The 23,046-nt window shown below is 40.0% G+C and overlaps 1 protein-coding gene across 5 annotated transcripts in view; it reads right to left on the bottom strand.

Annotated features, from left to right (window-relative positions):
• GREM2 (gremlin 2, DAN family BMP antagonist) overlaps window positions 1-23,046 on the bottom strand; it is a 39,029-nt gene that overhangs the window by 4,185 nt on the left and 11,798 nt on the right. The window contains exon 1 of one of the 5 annotated variants that reach the window (XM_051615787.1): window positions 14,940-14,963. The exons of 3 other annotated variants lie outside the window; for them this stretch is intronic. Coding sequence is in view for 1 of the 2 variants with exons in the window: in XM_051615783.1 (XP_051471743.1) it covers window positions 1,691-1,692 (2 nt within the window). In the remaining variant the exon portion in view is untranslated. Of the gene's footprint in view, window positions 1-1,690; window positions 1,802-14,939; window positions 14,964-23,046 lie in introns of those variants that run through there. One more of the 5 variants, XM_051615783.1, reaches the window with a different exon arrangement.

The following is a 23,046-nucleotide window of genomic DNA, read 5'->3' as shown; positions in this document are numbered from 1 at the left end:
TATGTCTAACCCTACAGACACTTGCGATATTGCATAGGTACTCCTAACATGAAAACATGCCATTTTCCAAACAAGTGTAAAAAAAAGTGTTTGTGGCAAAGGTACAAGAGAACACAACAGCAATAACAAATACCTCTCACCTAAAAAAAACCAGTCCTAATATATTTAACCCTTATAGCAGACCCCTGTAGCAGACTAGGTGAGACAACATTCTTCTAGGTAATTTTCTAAGATTACACAATCTCGGTGTTTGACTACATTTCTAAGGGAAGAAGTTTCAAAGTGCAGAAGGAAAGTGCTAATCCTATAGCTGTGAAGGATGTTCTGATGCAGAGTTAAATTTCACCAGATTGTGTCCTTGAAACAGAACCACCTTTAAATGGAAACCACTATTTCTAAAACTCAAATAAGCTCATTCATCTGCAACCATGCCAGCTGCCCACTGACAGCTATTGTAGCCATGGGTACTTTAAATCAGTGGCCTATTTTCACACTGCTTAGCATTCAGCACACAAGTCCAGACGTTTTGTCCGGAGTCTTTAAATGAAGCAAGACTAGACTTGGCTTTGCTCACATGTATTGTCGCCAAGACCACTGGATGTCAACCCACACAGCCAGGCCAAAACCTAATCAGGTAATTAGTTGCAGTTGAATATAGCGTTCCACTCTTCCTTCAGACTGTTCTCATGTTATTCTGAACTGATGGCTGCATTTCAATACTAGATAAAACAACTGATCCCCACTGCTTTGTGTTTTATATAGAAAGGAGAGAGGAAAAAAAACAGGAATTACAAGCCTAGATCTTCTAGAAAAAAGACAGAGGTGAGCTCGCCACAAGATGCTTTATGTCCACACTCTTCAGGCATACTCTTCTACTCTCAAAATGCAAGATCACAAAGCAATTGTGATAACTCTGTTGTTCTTCAGGGAGGGAGTTTGGGCCTTTTCAGCACAATATCATCTCTCCAGTCTCATTTCTCTGATACTGGTGGAAAAGAGGAGGGTACAGGTCCAGGGGCATATCAAAATGAGAGACCTGCTCTTTCCCCCACCCCTTCCCCTTTTCTTTGGGAAACCCTGTCTTATCACACCCACCCTTTCTGATAATGAAATGCAAATTGGAACTGTTTCCCTTCTGTGTCAAGGACAGGGTCAAGAAGAAAAACTATGCAGGAATTCAGGAAAACCAGCAGAGCTAACAACTCAAAGTCTACCAGACTGAGAAATATAGTAGCTTTCTAATTACTGAAATAAATATTTTTATGTAGGCATGGAGAGCCATTCAACAGAGTAAGAAGGATTTATTCAGTAAGTCTACATTTATAACTAATAAAGCATTATTAATCAAAGCCACTATTGTAAGGTTATAAACCAAATGCTGCAGCACATTTTAGCAAGTACTTCTACAGACAGGTAGGAACACACCACCTATTTCTGTCATTGATCCTTATCAAGCCTGGACCTTAAAATGTTTACATAATAGAATAATAATCTATTTTACACTAGCAGGTCAAATGTGCATCCTGTCAGATCATGGAATTTCTAATCACAGGGTTGCCCCTTACTAGCCTGCAAATCACCCCTTTCTAAGCCCTGCCACACAAACCCCCTATTCAAGCAAGTAAGGGTGCAAACAAGGTCACCTGGCACCAGCAACATGCCAAGGACTACATATATTTTTGGTACTCACATGCAAAGAGAAGGGAAACCTCAGTATTCCCAGAGATCATTGTGGTAAATTCAGCCTGAGTGCCAAGCAACATGGTGAATGCTGTCTGCCTGCTAACAGAGTGGGATGAGAAGAACATAAAACGTACTGGAGAAGAATCTGGCTTCTGGCAGGAACAGGGCAGTTCTGTCCTACTTGGATGTCACAGAATTGAACAGCATGTGGCTGAGACCAAGCAACTGAGAACTGCCTCAAGAGACCAACGCCTCTGAAACTTGCACAAGTGCCAGCCTGAGCCCACCATTCCTGCGGCACTGGGGGGCTCCATCCCCACGGCAGAGCTGGCAGAAGCTCCTGTGTGACAGTTTCAGCTTCTTCAAATGTTGTTGCCAGTTGCCCCCAGGTCCCCCCACCCCTTTTTTCCAGTGCCTGAGCTGGTGCAGAAAATAATGTTAGACTGGACACCAAAGAAGGCCTAGCTGCATTTACATCTCCAATGTGAAGTTCTTATCTCTTTGAGATAAGGAAATCAGTGTCAGGTATGAGTTTATAAATTCATCAAACCTGTCATGCTGGAGCTGGGCTATCAGGTACCCAGGAGACTAAGAAATTCTTGGCCAAGGAGGCAAAAATGCCAAGATCCAGTTCTGTAATACAGAGAGTTCAGGGCACTCAGCTAGGAGGTGAAGACCCAAGGTAACTGTGTCTGCCCTTAGCTTTATATCTTCTTTGTATCCAATTACTGTGTAACATAAAATACCTACCAAGGCAGGCTCCCTCTTGCATACTGACCTTCTGGCCCTATAACTCATGCATTCTTGAAAGCAATCCAGCTCCAGAGCAGGACAGCAGTAGTATAACCCCCAAAATAGCCTACAGTTTTTTGGTTAGGGCACTTCTCTGGGAATTGGAATATTGGATTTGTCCTCAGAATTCAAGTGCATCATTTTTGGAGAATGCAGAAGTGTGTGCCATGGCCTGCAAGATAGGGCAGGAAGGAACAGCAGTGCCAATCTGTGCTGAGTGACTGCTCCACCGCTCCCTCTGGTTGTCAAAGGCATGACCAGTTCCTCAGCTGGGGATGCGGTTTCTGAGTAGGAATTCCTAGATCAGCCTATTTCAGGGTTGCAGGTGGACAGAGAGGGATGTAACTGGAAGATAGCTGTATTATTTTATGTTAGTGGATCAGGAGATCAGCAAGTGTGAGATCCATTTATTTGGTTTAGCATGCAATCCCTACAAAGCATTCAGCATTATCAGCATTCCTGGAAGCATCCAATTCTCTGATACAGGTATGATACACAATCATCTCCATCAGGACATCCTGGGATGAGTTCAGAAAAAAAGCGACATCCAATGATTAAAAAATAATAATCTGCAAAGCTTGTCTTACCATGGAGCTTGAAACCCTACCTGTTTAGCTAAGCCACAGGATGGATTCAGCCTGTAAATAGGTGTGGAAAAAGATTTAGTGCTATGAACCTGTCTTACACCCATCAAAAGCACCACAAGATCCAGTGACTGGAAAGATGACAAATTCCGATACTTCATTTTTTGAAAATTTTGAATTTAATTAACAGCTGAAGAGTTGGCCTTGGAAAATGCTTTCTCTTCAACGATCAGCAAAAGTCATGCATTGCAGGCTGGATTAAATCAGGTACAGTTCCATGTCACAGTACATACATTGACACATTTGATCACCTGCATCACTCTTTTCCAATTTCCATTGTGCAAACTTCAGTAATAGGAGAGTTCTCCTTCAGGATCAGCTGTTCTGCTGACTGTGGAAACCCCTTTTACAAAAAAAATTTCTACTCCCCACTTACTTTTGTATTAGACCTAGTCAAAAAAGAATCTGTATAAACCAGGCATACGTATATTAATGTAAGAACACAGTGTACATGGTCGGGTCTCAGCATTTAAGATGGGACATAAGAAGTGTTCCTTGAAGACAAGACAAGCAATAACTTTTCGAAGAACTAAAACTTGGCTTCAGCAACAGATATGGGAAGCCACGAAATATCAGATTCTCCGCCAGGAAGACAAAAATGCTATTTATTTAATTTATGAATTGGTAGGCATGGTTTAAATTGTATAACGTTCACATGAAGACTATAGAAATCACGTGTCTTTGTACAAGAGAGGCATTTGGTGCTAACTTCTCCCTTTTAAGTATCCTTTAAGTATTGCTCCCGTGTCTCAGCAATGTCAGCAATAGCTCTACACTGTATTGCATCTTTCTTTTTGTAAAGCCATGGGCCTTTTAGGAAATCATTCCATCATAAAAAGATTCTCATTATTAAATTGCCAAAACTGAGACCAGTCACAACAACATAACATGTCAGAGTCACGGAGGGGGGGAACAAAACTTTAAAAATCCCTCAGAAAACCCAGTACTGCAATTAGAACATGTTGCACATATGCAAAATCTCTGCATTTTACCAGTAGAGCTACCATGTACTAGGAAAACTAAGCATCACTTTTTAAACCACTGCACGCAACACCAAAGGGAGTAATTGTCTAAAAAACAATAAATAATGCCATTACAAGCAGAAGTTTTTCCATTCTTGCCCTCTAAGAACCTTCTGTCGTGATTTGAGAGAAAGCTATTTCATTGCATCACAGCCCTAGCAGTAGGTGGTAGAGGGAGGAAACATTTCTTTCAGGCTTAGCAAACCCCTCTTACCCTCGCTGGCTGGCTTGGATGGAGAGCTTTCCTCATCTCCATCCTTCTCACTCTCTCCTAACAAGGAGATCCATCCTTCTCTCTGAATTGCACCAACACCTCTCTCTCAGAAAGGCTAAAAGCAAGCCTGTGGGGAACACCACAAAGCTTTGATGGAAACAGGAAAGGTCTGCCTGCAGGCTGGATGCTTCAGGAACCATACTGTCCTGTCCAGGCTATAGTTCTGTTTTTCAAAGGGGATGGCAGGGCTGGGTTTCGCTGATACCAGCCCACATTACTCAGAAGAGGACAGTATTTTCCCCATAACACCTAACTTAGAAGTTTTCCCTGTTGAGACAGTTCCTGAAGACACAGAATTTAAAATACTGAAAAATAGAGATCACCAACAAAACCACAGTACAGAGAACAAAGATACTGGTGGGGACAGTCAATGCTAATACAAAGCTAGTAACTCAACAGGATGTTGCTTCATACTAGTATCAGCTCTCACTATAGATTTTCTACAACCAAGAGCCTCATCTTTAATTTTCCCTGACAAGGATGGAAGTTTATCAGAATTCCTGGTCAGTGCACAAAAATATAAGAGGAATCACGGACTCAAGCAATTACTCCTGCAAATTCAGCAATGGGTAATGTGTCAGATATGTTATTTTCAAGATAGGAGCAACTATGAAGAAAACTTGAAGGTAAACTCACCCTTGGCATTCAACCTAACCAGCTCAAATACTGGGTTTTTCCTTCATGCTTTGTACTCTGCCTTTCTTATTTACCTTTATTGCCTCCAGAAATTCCTGTTTATAAACATTGAACCATTCCTTCTTTTAGGAACTTCAGACAAGCTCATTTGAAACAGGTTTGAATGCAGCTGCTCACTTCATCAGAGTTAAAAGATCACATTACTCCAATGTTCCTCTTTGCACTGACACGCTGCCAGGAAGTATATTGATTTAAATATTGTATTACTGATCTATGGTATTAGGCTCTCCACAGGCTGAGTCCTCTTTATCTTGCATAGCTTCTAAACCTCTGCTTCACTTATTTTTTTTTAAAGTAGTATTAGTATTGGAGGAATTGAGAGAAGTTTCTCATTTTTCAATGCCAGGACAAGGAGGTTGTGAAGAGTCATCAAAGATTTCATTAGCTTAAGTATCAGCTTTTATCTACTATATCCAAGATATGAAATAGGGTTCCAGAAGACTAGAGGGGAGGGAGGGAGTGGGGAGTAGGATGGTGATGGGGTGAAACAGAAAGTATTGGTGAAGACAGCCCTGGTATTTTTCTTTGAGATACACTCACTGACACTTATATCCATGATAAATACCAATGTTTCCCAAACAACACACACAGATATAATAAACTCAATTACTAAGGCAATCACCCAAGTAGAAGAAAATACTGAAGTTTTTTAGTGTTTTTTGAAGACTAAACGTTAGCCAGGTAATACAGTGAAGCAAGATGTTACCAACTTCATACTGCCCTGTATTTATCAATAGCAAAGATGCGATTCCACAACTGTGTCAGCATTTATCATTTTAACACAGGAACAGTAATATAAAGAGGATGAAGAAAAACTTCAAGAAATGTAAAAGCTAAGTTATCCTACAGTAGCTCTACTAATGCAGCAATGACAATTTTAGGGGAAGGTCAATACACAGAACTCAGATGGAATGCTAACAGGTAAGTAGGAAAAGGCTTTTTGAAATATTATGATGATTAAAACTCCTAAATTTTGTTGCAATTTCAGCTTCAGGAACTTGTGGTTTAGAGTCAACCACAGACAAATGTCTGCCTGGTGAGCACATGTGAATTGTCCCAAGCAGAGTGAGATGTCCTGCTCAGAAGTATCTGGGTAGTCATCAGTCCTGGCAGCACATGCAACACTGGGGAAAAAAGGGGGAGTGGGAGGAGGGAAAAACCCACAAAATAAAACCAGATTTCTGCTTGCCATCCATGAAGTTTATTCTCTCTCTCCCAACCTGGTTTTGGAGATTGCTACAGTCAGTAGGTGGGAGGAACAAATAAAAGAAAACTCCTTGGATACAAGGATAACAGCTTTTTGGAAAGGACTGAAAGTTAGCTCTCCTATGAATCTAAAAAAAATGTCTCTTTGCAAGAGCAAATCAGTTTGAAAAGATACTTGTTCTTCTTCTCCATGTTTCTTGGCTTTTCACCATGAGATAAAGAGCTCCAAAGAGGCAAGTCAATTCTGTTTGCACATGAACATTTTGTCCACCAAGTAATAATAGTCTACATTTAACTTTATTCTTCTGTGCAGAAAGAAGGCAGCTGGTACACTCCCATTTGGCAGTGATTCATTCAGGAGAAAACAGCAAACTTCTGCCCTTGGGAAACTAAAAACTAAATCAGAAGGGAAGCAGTGGCTTGAGCAAATGTCTTCATTTGTGGCCATCTCTCAGCCTCTTGGAAAGGAGAGTCAACACAAGAATGGAGAAAGTTCAGCATTTAAATACAATAGCTCATTTCATTGCTTCCTCACTGGAGAATCGATACTACAAAAGCCTGTTTTGCAATGAGAAGTCTCCATTATATTTTTGTTGTTTGCATTACAACAGAACACAGAAATCTATCCAAGACCAGTGCCTGGGTAAGCAACATAACTTCAAATGTTTGTACACTAACTTGGTGAGCAACATATGGTGGGACCAGAACTGTGCACAGAGGGGAAATGAGCTACTGGAGGTCGGAAATTCACTGAGAATGGACTGTTTCCAAGGTCTTTCAATTGCACCGCATGGCACCAATGCTCGTCTTTTTGCTGATCAATCCAGATTTGGTACCCTTAGGCAAACTTTAAAAACATGACACTTTTGTACAAGAAAATGGTTCTGTATTAAAATTCTGAACAGAGTTTCTCTGAGTTTTGCTAGAACAGAGATGGAGCTTTATTGCTCTGTAGCTTCAAAATGCACTACTTTCAGAGCACATGGCTCATTTTCTAGCTTACAATAAGGGAGAAGACCATTAGTCTTCCATATATGTGCAGTACTGTACTTGCACCATTCCCAGAAGAAGGCATTTGGATGAGATGTGTTCTAGAAGAAAACAGGCCTGTACATTAAAGCATCACTAAAGCGCTCAAAATAATTTCTGCTTGCTTCTCTTAATGGTTAGAAAAATGCAATTGCTTCTCAAAATCAATAGGTGGCATGTAATCTCATATACGAGAATCACTAGAGTATTCAACAGAGAAGTAACAGCTACGTTTTCCAGATTTTCTGGCAGATTCAGATACCTGTATTCTTTCAGGTTCTCTATTCAAGATGCTATCCTCAGCTGCTACATTTGACTCTTAAGTAGTCACGCTCCTGTTTGAAAAATCTAAGATGTTATTTATGGTCTAGTGTCTGTCTATATTATGATTTTTTTTGTAAGCCAATATACTCTTTATAGATCTGAAACACACATTGTTCAAATACGAAGTGCTCTTCTCTCGGTATCCTACAGGCCAGCCTTTCTATTAGGTAGTATGCAAATTCTCACACAGGCAAAATTTCAGCCCTGTATCCCACTATTTTCCAAAATGTCACTTGCAAGAACCACTACGACTCTATGTTCATGAAGTTGTCCTAAAAATAGCATAGATCTATTGCTTCAAGAGCTCTTCATTTACATTTATCTCTGTTTAAATTTGACTGTAGAATCATCAGTCCTCCTGACTAGAACTTAGGGCAGGTCTGGAGACAGACTGCAGAAGACCTATGCCAATGGACAAATAAAACAAGTATTAAGCCAAACCAGCTCATTAGTCACAGCCAGGTCTATGCCACGCAAGCACCTAACTAAGCACCTTACCAGAATGACTAGTTTTGCAGAAAAGCCTTTTTCTCCTCCATGCGTCTAAACCTAGGGAATTCTTCGATCCTTCTTTTGCCTTTTTTTTGCTTAATAAGCAACATGCAATTACACTTCTCACAGTTCCTCACAATTACATGTTTTACCCACTGACCAAATTTCAAACAAGTTGGACAGCGAGGCAGCTTTGAAACTCCTATTGCATGACATTAAGAATATTTCCTCCTAGGGTGTACAGGAAGGCATGAAAAGTATTTCAGGGAAGAGGGAGGTGGGGGGGACAAGTCAAGGATATCACAGTTTGGTACCACAGGAGGTGTGAGCAGTTAAGAGGACGTTTAGGGTTACTGTGGTGGACTGGCACACCGAGCACATCCATAGAAAATCAGAGTTCATGAGCTCTAATCTTCATATGTAATACAAGACACCTTGAAACAACACTAGGTCACCTCAAAGTTTTCAATACATTCTCCTGCTCAGAGTGTAAGCTGGCCCAACACCTACGAAAATCTTTTTTTTCACTACATGTAGATGGAAGCCAGGCAGTAATGAGTCACTGCTGCACACCATGCGTGGTATTACCCTTGGGCTGATCCTGTAATATTCTGTATCCCCTTTTGTTCACAAACTCACTTGGAGAGTTACAAGATGTTTTCTTCTTTCCCTAAGAACACCAGGCTTCTGCTTGGCTTACATTTCCTATTACTTCTTGTGGATTAACTAATGGTTCTTCAGAATCCCTATTTAATTACACTTGTTTCAGATGTTTTAACTCAGCTGTGGGCTTTGATCTGAAAGGAAGCCTGTTCACTCAAGGTCTCATATGAGAAAATTCAGGTATGTAACTGAAAAGCAACTCAAACCTGTGAGAGCTGAGAAGGGCAGCAACTGCATGCTCTGATGGTTGCTTGCATTTATGCATTTGCAAGCCTATAAACAAAGATGACATTTGGAGTTCAAAACCTTCAGAGTTATATGGCTTCTTGGCTACCCTTGTACATCCATTAATTGGTGTTCTGATGGAAGTTCTTCGGTTTGGAACTGTTCTGACCCTTATTTTCAAGCTGTTTCTTAAGATAACAACAGGAATTCTCATTTGTTTCACTACAAGTATATTGATATTTCCAAATTGACAGTAATGTTCACGACTGTCATAGCTGTCAGCTAGACCAAAATAAATCACAGCAGCTGATGCTCAACAACTGTCAAAAGTACAGAACTTACGAGGTGCTGTAAAGTCAGGCATACAAATAAAATTGTAATCAGATATGCAATATCAACATAAACGTAGCTAAATTCCTAAACATTTCAGTATCACTTTCTAGATATACTGGAAAACATGAAACACACAGAATGAATGGACAAACTACAGTTCACTCACTGTTACTGGCAATGTCTCTCACTGAAATAAGATGAACTTTCAGTGAAATGCTGCAGGATGACCTGCACTACAGGAAATTTAGCATCCAAATACTGGAAACTTACTCCATCCCTCCCACTTCACACTGATGGCAACACGTGGCTGTCCCACATCTATGTTCTTGTGGCTTTGATTCATGCTCTGCTCAGTGATTCTCCCTCCGTCATTGCCCAAAGAATGTAAATATTTGTTCTGTCTGTATTCTGGTTTTCAGACTTGGCCCATTATTGAATATGAAGGCTGTAATTCAATCACAGAAGGATCTGTTGCCATGCATAAACTAGGATTTTATGTTTTATGACTTAGGCTTTGCAGAGCAGCCGCCTTCCTACTTGCCTCCCCCTCTCCTTGCCCATGACTGAATTATAGTTCTCTCTCTAACTGAAGCCTAGTATTATTCTGTTTCTCTTCTGCTGGGAGGAATACTAGAGCTATCATTCTGAAGATACAACAAGCCACAGGAGCCTAGATGAGGTAGTCTAATGACAGGTCCTCCTACACAGCACATTTGCAGTCCTTCTGCTAATTAATTTGATTTCCTTTGTCTAGACTACCATAATACAGTAAGTTATGCTCATTTAAAGGAGGATCGTTAGCCTTTGAATTCACTCCAAATGAGGAAGAAAGAAGAGTCAATAAAGAGGAATCTGGGGGAGACTGACTTTGTCCTTGACTACGCCATTGCTTATGTTTTCACTTGACCAAGACTTTGTCTCCAGGAGAACCCGAGACAGCACTATCATCAGAGGAGAGACTATAATCAAAATCAGATATCGTCGGTATGTGCATGGCAAGGCAGTGGCAGTTACACAGGAGGGTTCTGACTACGATGCACTGCAGTCAGCAGCTTTCTTCCTGGCAATCACTTGGCATTTGCTGTTCACAGCTCCTGACATCCTTGGAGGGCTGAAGAAACATGTAATTAAAAACACACACAGGCCGCTTTCTTCAGACTCCCTTCACAGACTGAAAGGAGATTCAGTAGTGTGCCACTGGACTAGTAAATCAGTCACAAAGCTAGTAATGGCAGTTAAAGAAGTAAATCCTCACTGTTTGGAAGGCAAAGCCTTCATTTGGCAGATTTGACAATGATTGAAATGGTGGAGCTGAATGGAGTCTTAGAGCTGAGCTGTCAGTCAAACTTGGGAAATGGAGATCCAGTTTTGATACCCAGAAAGGAAAGTTACGAGGAAGCACACATTCCATTGGTGCACTGTGGAGTAGAACAAGTCCACATGTTTCCAACTAATGGCAGGGAAGATCTTCCCTTACAACAGAAGAGGGGAGGAAGCCTACAGAGGTGATCACCAACCTCTTCTGCTCACAAACTCACAAAAAAGTGCCACGTCTACCCTTCTGTAGGCAATTTCAGGTTCATTTCTAGCCTTGTAACCTCAATTGCCTTCATCATTTTGCAGCATCAAAGCAGGGAACGATTCTGACTTTGGGACTTAATGTCTCAGGGATTTTTTTTTTTTGGCTGATAGTAACTGGGGACCCTTTTTACCTAAACCCAAGCAGAAGATAAACCGTACCCACAGGCTCTTTATTAACTTAATGTGACCTTGTTTTTTTTGTGTTTGGCCATAAGCCACTCATCCTGTATTACCACAGTTAAAAGTTTGAATATTTTTCCATTACCTATGCTGTCAACCTCAGTAGAAGTGGACAATAAATAAAAGGAAATTTAAAGATTCTTCTCTTTGGCTCTTTCAGAAAGCTATTCTCAGAAAGGTCAAGGAGGTATTCCATATCTAGCTATAAATTTCAGTGTGAGATGGCAAGCTCTGTTTCTCTTCCAGGTCTATTCAAAGCCTTTTCCCTAGCCCTATCTTTGACTTTCCTTGAATCTAGAAGACAGAGATGACATTTCTGGTAATCTTTGATGGCCTCATGGTACTACACAGAAGGACAAAGATATCGAGACTCTGTTCCATGTCTTGATTTAATTTAGAGTAATGAATTGTCAGAGTGAAGCAGCCAAGGTAGCTTCCCTTTTGACATTACTACAATGTAAGACACTAGCTAACATTTCTGTATGTGACCAGTAAATGCAAAACCAGTTGTGAAGAAAAGGAATGACTGATCAGAAAGCTTGATCATTCAGGGTTTGGGCTTGTTTCTTTTTTTTTCCCCCTCTCATTATCAAGTAGTCAGAGAACATGTGTATTACAGTTTATACCATTTTACTAACCACTTAGTGTTGCTTCAAGCATTTATCTATATCTTGCTGAATCTCCCTTAGATTGATCAGCTGAAGGGTTTGGCAAACTACTTGCAATGGTTCTAGCATTAACACCATTTTTGTGTTGGTGCTAGGAGAACCACTGCAAGTAGTATAAACTTGTACACACCATTCCATAAACCATTCGGTTGGTTCAGCAAACAAGTGCCATCTGTACCACTTGCTGTTGTAGTTGATTAAACAAAATAAGATAATCTCAAGGAAAATGCTCTGATCTGGAGATTTGCTCTGATTCCTAGTGAGTGATCATACAAACAACTCACATACACATTTATGAGCGACTTAGACCACAGGTACAAACAACATTATGCACTCATGAACATGGCTCTTTCTAGGCTTTTTCCTATGTCCTGGCTAAACGGTAGACGTTTTAAAGAAGTTATGTGTAATATGGGATTAAGAGGAGTGGAATCTCAAATAAAGGCTAGATGGAAAACATTTTCTGACACTGTAGGGAGTAGAGATATTGAAAGCCTTATCTCCAAAATGGAGGAAAAATTAAGTCCTGATAATTGGCCTACCTTTTTACTTGGGAGCAGCTGAACTATTAATTCTGAATTCTGAATTCTTCCTTTTGAAGAAGGAGGTGAAGTGAGCAAAAATTTGTTTTAAGAGACTGTCAATTGAAAATTATTAAACCCTCAAAAGCCAGGAAGCCATTTCACAGAGTTAACATAAAACATCTTTTTGTCTCAGCAATGGGAATGCCCTAAAAAATGCACATAAATTGAACCTAGGACCTTCAGGTGTTTTCAGTCTAAAGATGCTGATACCTCTACCTGCAAAAAAGCAACTTTGAAAAAAGAGTTTTTATCAACACTTCACCTGGAAACTTTCATTCCCACTGTGTGGAGAGACAAAAAAACCCTTCAACTCTGAGCTCCTGGGGTCAGTTAACACAATTCGTGCAGCATGATGCTCCTCAATGGGTCAAGGATAATCACAGCCCCATGGGATTTTTTTATGCTTGTATTTTGAAAGGAGGCTCAGTAAAGAATTTGGCTTAGCAAAACAAGACTATGCTTCCTCTCTTCCCTTACTTAGTTTCAGAACAACAGCTTCTCCTTTGAGTGATTATTTCAGCTTCCATAATTTTTCTCCAGCACAAAATGGTAGAGAAGCTCCATACAGATCAGACCAGTGATTTGGGCAGCATAAGAACATGGATAATGTCAGGTCCTCAAGGAGAAATGGAATAGCAATTAGGAAAAGCACTACCAGAATTTTATCTAGTTAAGACAAAGCTTAAAGTACCTCATCTGTCTCAAAATGTCCTAACCTGGCAAAAAACAAACAAACAAACAAAAAAACAAAAACCAAAAAACCCCACATTTTTTTTTAGATCTAAGAAGGCAAGCTACTGAGTGTATTTACAGCATAACTGTACAGTAGACATAAAGAGCTCATCTAGATACCATAGTCTTATCCAGGTAATTTCCATGACTGTTCTCCACCCCCCCTCATAAAAAATACTATTTGTTTAAAGCCACTTGCCAACTCCATGGCAAAGCATCTAACAGAAACCAGAGATGAGATTCAGAGACACTTTAGAAATAAGTGACAGGGACATACATGTCACTTGAATCAATGTGAGCAATCCAGAAAACTCCTGTTCCCACACCTACAAAGCCTCCAGTGTCATTATGGACTGCAACATTGCTTTTGTGATTATACACCAGTGCCTCTGCAGGGCATCCAAGATGTATGGCTGGGCAGGTGGTAACACCGTCTGCTGCCACTCACACAGAAGGCAGATAAAGCTTGGGAGACATTCAGCAGCCTCCCAACTGTCCTGCTTTGTCAAGTGTTTCACACACTCCGGAACCAACACCACTGAGTGGAAAATGGCCAGCCTTAACTACTAACAATTACCCCAAACATTTAGCCAATAGGGCACACTACTTATCTTTCCCACAACCAGTTTAGCAAAAAGACCTTCTCTTTTATGAACATAAGCTTAGTGTTTCAGTACCCACGTGAACTGGAGATAATTCTATTCACATTCCCCACACTGCAAAAAACCCCACAAAACAAACAAATGAAAACATGCAGAAAAGGTAGTCGGAAAGGGAAAAACACAAAGAGGCATTACCCATACTTTCTGCTAAAGCTGGGTAGGGAATAAACATTAAATTACTGGACCTAAAAGGAAATATAATACCATACCAAACATTTTCCTGTGGTTATGCTCCATGATGCAAGGGTAAGGTGCTGATTTAAGCTCCCTAAATGTTATCATCTTACTCAACGCATTAAGCAGGTGATTTATTCTAATCATGGACCAAAATAATTAAAACTTATGCCTTTTTCTCTCAGTTTTACATTCTGGTAAGAAAACTGCAGTATGTGGATTCAAATATATATGTGAGCTGCATATACTCACTGTAGAATAGTGCAATTCCTCTTTCAGGTAAAGTAATGGCACAGAGGAAACTCTGTATCTGACCTTGAGGAATAACCAAAACAGCAGCTAATGTCAGCTGGATATATTTCTAATTGCAACCCATGCCCCTCTGACACGAAGGTTAAATCATTTCATGCTGTCACCCAGTCCAGGGTGCAGTTTGATTCATTTAAACCCTGGGCCACAGTCAGAGAACCACGGAGTCAATGGCATGGGCGGGAAGGGTCCCCTGGAGGTCTAGTCCAAACGCACTGCTAAAGCAGGTTCACCCAGAGCAGGCTGCACAGGACGGCATCCAGGTGGGTTTTGAATATGCCCAGAGAAGGAGACTCCACAGCCTTTCCGGGCAGCCTGCTGCAGCTGCTCCCAGCCCCCATGGGCTGCACGGTTCCCGCACCCAGCACAAGGGCACACCGACACACGCACACTCCTCAGCCACCCTGTGCCCGCACTGACAACCATGCGGCCACACAGTCAGCAAGATGACTTTGCTGATCCACCTGAAAAGGTATTTTTTCTTTGTTGCTGGCCGGCTCTCCAGCTGCCGGCAGACTGAGTGGGGCGGCCGGGCCCCCCCGCCAGCACCGACCCGCTCTGCCCTGCCGGTACCGGCCCGCAGGGAGGCTGCCTTCAGCCCGCTGCGAAGCCACACCCTGATACTCCTTCCAAAACAGGGCCTGGGAACGCTGTCACCCAACTTACCTGTTTCAGGGTGGAGGAGGCTAATGTAACTGGGAGGGTGTGGCTGATAAAGGTGGCGACGACTGACAAGAACTGCATGCTTCGGCTTCCTGTGTGAGATGAATGGTCCTGCTATCTAAATGGCTTGGTGTTAGGACTACAGCCTGTACCCGAGCAGTGAGAGGAATTTAAGTAATAATAATAGTAATAATAATAGAATGTGATGAGTAGTACCATTTCAGGCGCCCAAGGGCATCCAAGATGTTTGTATAGGCTGGCACATCAGAGGTGGACCCTATAGGAGATGCATACTCCTTCACAGTAGCTGCTGGAAGCCAAGTGAGGGATGTGGGGTACTCAAACTTGCATCAATTTTTGCAAGTGTCTTAAACACTACAGCTGTTACTTATTATTAGATTTCAAAAGAAGGTGTGCACCATTTATCTCAAGTCCTCAATGGATATGGGGTACTTAAAAAGAGGATCTTTTATCTTATCTTGAAAATGTGCTCAATGACTGTAATGCAAAACTAAATATTAAAGATGGAAAAAGAAGCATGAAAATGTAGTCTACAGTGCTGCATCCTACTGCCTGACTTTTGCGAATCTTGCCTTGTAATTTCAAAGGTTTCTTCCAGCAAAGTTTTGGGGTTTCAAGTGATGAAATACAATCACTAGTTGTATTAGACTGTGTAGGAATAATCTACAGGATATCTGAGGCACTGATGCCTTCTCCTACATTTTTTCTCCATTAGTCATATACTCCCCTTATTCTCCCTGCCCTGACACCTACCCTTGCTGGATTCTCCACACCTGATCCAGAATCTAGCACTGAAAAATGTGGCAAGGTGGCTTTACTTCCTTTTTGTGAAGATGCTACATACCCATGTATTTAGTGCATTGCAAAATTAAGAAAACCTAAACTGAAGGAAAAAAAAACAAACCAAACAAAATAGTAATGTGATTTGGTGAACAAAGTAGGAGGGAAATCTTTTTATGCTCTCTTTCCAGGTAACAGATGAGACAAAAATGTTCATGAGACAGAATCAATCTGTTGGTTAATAACCTGAAAAAAAAAAAAAGTATCAGAAGTTACAACACAATTTGAATGCAATAATTTGTCCAATCTCCCTTTCAGAATAGAACATCAGAACAAAAATAAAAAGTGTTCACTTGTTCTGACTCTCGAGCTCACATGGATTTTTAACCTCATTAAGCAAAAGCATAAATTGTGCGTACACATGCCATGGTAAGAAATCAAGTGATGATCCTGATAGATGAATAAGAAAAACATGAGACAAGTTTCCCAGAAGTATTCATTCATTCAGCAGAAGGCTGAAACAGCATCTGACCAGGCGAGGGCTAAGGTGAAGCTTTCAGTGCCCAAGGCCATCAGCTTGTGTCCCTGCCACTCAGTCGAAGTTACACCACCACATGGCACAGATGGATATATAGAACCTGTGCATTAAGCTTCTGCCCTGTTACTGAACAACAGCATCTTCATTCTCCTAAAGCCTGGATGATTTTGAGCAGCATGTGGAGTAATGTTTTTCCAGTTAGCTACAGTTGCAACAGAAAGGACTAAGCTCTTATATAGGTATGAGCTCACACCATTTTAGTAACTGGGACTTTGATTAAATGGGACAGCTTTAAACTTCCACTGTAGAAATTAGGCAAACACTTAATTGTCCTCCTGTAGTCAGGTCCAGACTAGAGGAGTGAGTTAATAGTTTTTGAAAGCATAAAAGGCTATTGCAAAGCATGAAACAATATGTCTTTACCCTGCACAGATGCAAATGCAATAATGTCAGCAATAAGATTTCAGACAATAGTCCTGTTAACAAGTTACGTAAGACAGATAGTGAAACATTGGAATCAATTTGTCTAAGTTTGCAGACTCATCATCAGGATTATTAGGAAGAAAGTGACATAAAAAGAGAAAAAATTGCCAGGAATAATGTTAGATAAGATGGATTGTAACAAGCAGGAGATGAGTGAGAGGACTTATCAAAGTCCCTTTAATTCCCTTTTAAGTAAATCAAATGAATACATTATATGGAACAATTTTTGTGCTCCAAAGAACCATCTTCCTAAAATATTTTTGCCTAGTTTTCTGTCATGTCTCTTAACCTCCTTCTAGGCTTTTATGTTTGATGCTAACTATCACAGAAAGACATCATCATTCTTTTTGCAGTACAGCTTATGACACAGTTGCTACAGGGGTCACTAAACCCCTATTCAAAGCCAGCCCTACATTAAACACATCGCAACCTGCTAATTGTGAACCTACAAGGCTTACAATACAGATACTATCAGATTCTTTTAGAATTAAAGACTCAGTTTGATTTCTTTTGCTGTAGGCAGAATAGACAGCATTTCATGCTCCTCTGTTGGCAAAAGAGATCAAGATTCAAGATGCCGCAGAATGCCTTGGGTTTCCTGTAATTTAAGTAATCTAGAGGAAATATTCCTAGTTTATTTGTTGAAGAACATGATTGTCATTTATAAATCAGTAGAAAAAAAATTATGTTCCTAAAACATACTTAAATACCCATAAAACACACGCACACACAATTTTTTACATAAGGTTAATTTGAGCACAGCTTTAAACCACCTTTGAGGAGTGATTTCAAAGCAGAGAAGTCAAAACTGCTTAATTAGCAGTACGGGTAGACAATACTGTGCCATATCATACGTTTTTCTCCTGGTCCCTTTGAAGTCAGTGTGACAGGCACATTGCATTAGAAGCAGACCACGGCGCTGCTGCACTGGCTGATGGAGCAGCCAAAGTCCACAACCAGCAATCAAGTGGGGCAGCTGAGTGGCTTCTTATTTGGAGGCCTCAGGACAGTGGGACAGGCTCAGGAATGACTGCGTTCTTGAAGATGTGAGGCAAACTGCAGAGGTTTGCACAGACCAAAAACATCTGTATTGTCCTCATGACAGCAAACACCCAAATTTCTCTCTGTTCGTAATACCTGTAATTAATAGGTGTGGAATAGTTTGTCAACAGCTATTATCATAAAGCTATGGTATTTGTCCTACAAGCACAGCAATGCCCTGTGAAGATGTATTCACTGTCCAACCCTCCCTTTCCCACAAAGCCCAACAAATAAATAAATGAAATTGCCCTCGAACAGAAACTGAACACACAATGGAATGAAATTCCATTTCCTCATCTGTCTTTTTTTTTTTCCTCCTGAAACTGAGAGAATTTTGAAATTTTATTTACTTACTGTTTTTAATTTCCTAAAATTAGCCTACAGAGCAAAGGCATGTCTCCAACACTTTCCCTGTGATAAACTGCTCCCCTACCTAGATATAGTCTAATATTTCTGATTACATTAAAGAGGTGGGGAGATATTGGGGGGTGTGTTTTTCTAAAAGCCAGGAAAGATTCATTCACCTAAAAGCAACTTACACCACCAATGCTGGTTGTTTACTGTTATTTACTTTTTTTATTACTTATTTACTGTTATTTAGTAACTATTATACAATTCCTAGTAATACTGGTGTGTTTTTAAACCAGTGCTACATTTACATTCTTTTGTAACCCAATGCAAAGCAATAGTCAAATGGATATACATATATTCAGATTCTAATACAAAGTATGTCACTCATTGCTGAGGAATTATTGCAGGACTGAAACAAAAAAGAAAGTTTAATACAAGACAGAATCCTAGAACAAACTAGTTCAGCAGAGAATGAGAAGAAGCTGCAAGGCTTCATGCCATAGCCAATACTGCAATATTTTCTACTAACAAAAAGCCACAAACACCTTTTCACTGCATTCAGCAAGCTCAGGGACAAAAAAATACAGAGGGAGGATTCTCCGCAAATATGTATTTTAAATTATTTAGGAGGATTTATCTGACAAATAATTACTCAATACAATAAATTTAAAAAGTAGTATTTTACTTCAATTGAGCCAATAATTTTACTCCATGGAAATATCAATACAGAGTCCTTGAGGTTTAAAATACACAGTCATTTAGAACGGACCAGGATATGTCTTTAGGTAGACCCACTGATATTTCACACAGTGCCAGTGGACAGAAAAAGTGCTGCCATTAAAAATACTTAGCCCAATTGAAGAAAACAGAAAATACTCACAGATAAAGTTATTGTGACTGCTGACTGATGAAAAACAAAGCAAAACAAAAGCAAGCAAACAAACAAACAAACAAAAAACCCACACCAAAAATGTTTATCAGGAAATAATTTAAAACACTAGATTAACATTTATGTTCTTGGAATATCTTGTAATTCTAATAATTTTTTTTTTTCCTCTTAGTATCACATTTCCTCTTTGGTTATTTTACATATTTTAAATTGCATTTTACTTTCAATTAATTCAACTTCATCTGGCTACTAAGGGGGGAAAAGGACAAGGGGAGACAAAACTCCACAAACATCTGTTTCCTGCCCAGTGTAACACACTAAATAAACCTAGCCTAGTTAGTTCCAAACTAGGCTACAGGAATCCTTGAGTATACAAGAGCACTAGTATCTGAAAAGGTTCCATAAACTATGGCTAAAAAGGTATCTCCCAAAAGTGCCTGTAAGGCTGAACAATTTCCTCTTTTTAAGTCTGGGAGTCCTTTTTTAGGGGCAACATCAACTTTTGTGCTCACCTTAGCACCTTGATTTTATGATTCAGCAGAGCTGCCCAGCAGGCTCATACGGGACATCCAAGCATGGCTCGGTCTCCCATTACAGTCCTTTCTAAGAAGTCTGAGCCTACAATAATGAAATGCCAACACTCCGCAGTCAACTAGTTCCCACTCTTCTCTTTTTTTCACAACCTTAGGTATCAAGATCTAGGAAGAACTTAATGGCAGACCATTGTGGGTAAAATAGTGAGCTGAGGGAAGAGGGAGAGAGGGCAGTAGTTCAACTTTCATGGAGGCAAAAATGAAATAAGGACTTTTCCATTGCACGACTGTCATATATTCTAAAGTAAGAAATGTCAAAGTGTAATTAGAATTCCCCTTTATCCCATAGATTTATACACCTGGTTGAAACTAAATTAAGATCTGACTAAGGTTTACTTCGGGGATGCTGGAGCTTCTGAAGCCATTAACTTCGATTTTGCTAACGGTGACAATTAACTGACTATTTTTCTGAAGTACTAACTTTCCCACAACGTGTGCATTAATTGTAGGCTTCACAGCACGAGTATCTTGTTTGGTACAGTTTCCTGGCTGGAAAGACCTTGTTTCTGCCAGTTGGCTGTACCAGGCAAACCATTTAAGCAAAGACAGGCTGATCCTAATCTCTACTATAGTATCAATGAAGAATTCAGTATCTCTGTTGCTCTCTGTGCACAGCTCCATACAGAACTTAGGACTTGTCAAATTCATTGACTTACGCATCTTGATGTAAAATCATGTTCAGTTATCCTCAAAAGTATCTATGAAATCCCAGCAGCCTCTGAGAGGCTCACCAGCTCTGAACTGTGACATTCTGGCCATTGGCACCAGGGGCCATTCCCTGTGTAAGGGTCTGACAGTGGAGGGTAGGGGGTAAAATGTGTTTAGCTGTACTTTGGATCTAATTACACCTTCTTATAGCTCCGAGGATTTTATCACCTTTAGTTCCAGAGTGTAATTTAATCTATGCATTCAACCCTCATAGCGATCATCCCCAGCCTTCAGTTGCACCTTTTTCCTTACAGATGGAAAATCTCAGCAGATACCACCAAAGATGGGAGCATTAAGAAGCATTTTGCAGTATTTCTCAGTCTTTCTTCCACCTTTTTTCCCCAGCACTTCTGCAGGAGCCTTCACTCACGAGAGATAGGGCTTTGGAAACACTAATTTCTTCAGCATTATCTGAAGTTTAATAATTCCCCAGCTCAGCACACTGATTTTTGTACACTGTTCTTAATCCTCAAAATCTCCCTATTGACAGCTTGATGAATACAAGTGTCTACCTCACCTATGGGGATTCCTATATGGGTCACCTAATTTTTATCTTCTTCAACAGTCGTTACGGCGATGCCTGTACCAAATTATTGAGGTTGCTCAGTTCCACATTTAAAAGCAGCTGCTTTGGAAAATGAGGCCTTGCACTTCCATAACACTTTGCAGCTTAGTTCACAGAGCACTTCAATTTGCTTGGAAGCCACCTAGGCAAGTTACCACAAAACAGATTATTTGGGCTATTACTCTCCTGCTTCTCTGCAAGGTTTATCAAGTCAAGAGCCTCTCAACTTAATCTAGCTTCACAGCTCCACATACTGAGCAAGGAACCTGCAAAATTCTTAGTCTTAGCACTGCTGAGCAAAAGGAAGTCTAAGCACTCTAAAATACAGGTTTAAGGTGAATTACCCAACATGAAACAAAAAGCCTGTGGCTCCATGTTCCCAAACTAGCACTCGAGATATTGTTATTTGTAGAATTCATTTGACCTTCATATTCGGCCAGTCTTCTGCATAGTGAAAATAGGTGGAAGGAAAGAAGGCAAAGGCTACTTTTATCCTCCACATGTCTAAACAGTTCCAAAGGGGCCAGATACATTCGGAGTTTTCCTAAGTTACTCTCTACTGAAATATCTGGAATAAAAGCAAAAGGTTCCTTTCATTAACTTACGCATGTGTGAAGGTTTTATTGCAAGTCACATATATATATATATATATATACATATATATATATATATATGTATATATATATATATATATATATGCAAGGTCAGGCTAACAGGCATATTTTAAGTAAAGGGTAAGCTGATAACAGAAGGTGACCCACACAAAGTGATAATGTCACAATGGTTCTTGATTTGTAGGTTTTTTTGTTTTATTTTGTTTTGTTTTGTGGGGCAAAAGAAAAGAGTCCTACGAGCAAAAACAGTGAAAGAAAAAACGGTTAAATACTTAACCTTTTTCTCCCCATACCTCCAGCATGTGCGGGAGAACAGCCCAATAAACAGGAGCAAACAAAACGCACAACCCTCCTCTTCACAGGCACAAACGATTTCTGTCTTAACTGCAGATTCAGAAACATGCCAACATTTGTCTTTCTCCCTTTTCCCCTGCACATTCCTTCTGCAGAACTCTAACTACAACTTGGTATCAGGGAAACAGTTGCATGCCACAAGTAGATTTGAAGAGACTGCTCTCTCAACATAGCATGAAGATGACTGGATAGTGACAAAGTAAATCATCCTTCAAAGGGAAGTCAATAGTGAATAACTAATTTTATCTGTCAAGAGTTAACATGCAATGAATACTTGCAAAGTTTACACAACATAAAATCTACTAGCAGTTCCTAACCAAGGAAGCCAACAGAGGAATAGATCCCATTGACTTCTTGATGAAAAGCCTTACAACAGCAAGTTGTATGTATAAACTCCTAAAAAAGGATCATATCCTAAGAGATTGTTTCTTTCCAGCCAGACATCTTATGGTAAAGTTGCACTTCGTAAGTATTTCTTAGAAATTTGTTAAATTTCCATTAAAAAATATTGACAACAACCAGAGAATGAGTGAGGGGAATAGTTCATCATGAATAAAAGAAATTCCTAAAGGTGGTTTAAAAAAATAAAGCACTTGTTGAACACCACCCCTTCTCCCTACTCTAAAGCCATAAACAGTTTGGAATTTAACTTGTAGTTGAATTTGACAGAGCACTGAAAAGCTTAACTCACTTTTCACTTCTGTCACTATTTGCATTCCTCTTTTTTTCAGTTACATAAAAGCGTTAATCTCTTTGGAATTTCTTCTTGAATATACTTTTCAAGTTCTCATATATATTTCTAGGGTGGCATGATATCCGTCCTACAAACTCTGTGAAAACATAGCTTATGATGTTTAAAACATTCTATTTAATTAAAAGAAATTAAGAGTCCTCCTAAAATGTGTGAGCAGCAGTTGTATATTTTGAAGTCCAGGCTGTAAGTATCCATCCCTTAAATTTTCCTAACTTCTTGAATAAATAGATCCTCTGAGGTTTCCCAGATAAGACATATTTTTGATTACTTAGGCTATCCAAAGAATGTTTTTGCCGCTCTGTGCAATTAAGAGCTGAAAGTGCATTTATCTTGCTATAAATAAGGTGACTCTTAAAGAATGAAGTTCAGAAGTGTTAATGTCAACTCTTCAGTGGAGGTATCTTTGATAGGGTAACTCC

Source organism: Apus apus, chromosome 3 (genome assembly GCF_020740795.1).
Source record: "Apus apus isolate bApuApu2 chromosome 3, bApuApu2.pri.cur, whole genome shotgun sequence".
NCBI lineage: Eukaryota > Metazoa > Chordata > Aves > Apodiformes > Apodidae > Apus > Apus apus.
Note: the sequence above shows the minus strand (reverse complement) of the source record. Positions and strands in the feature narration are given on the sequence as shown.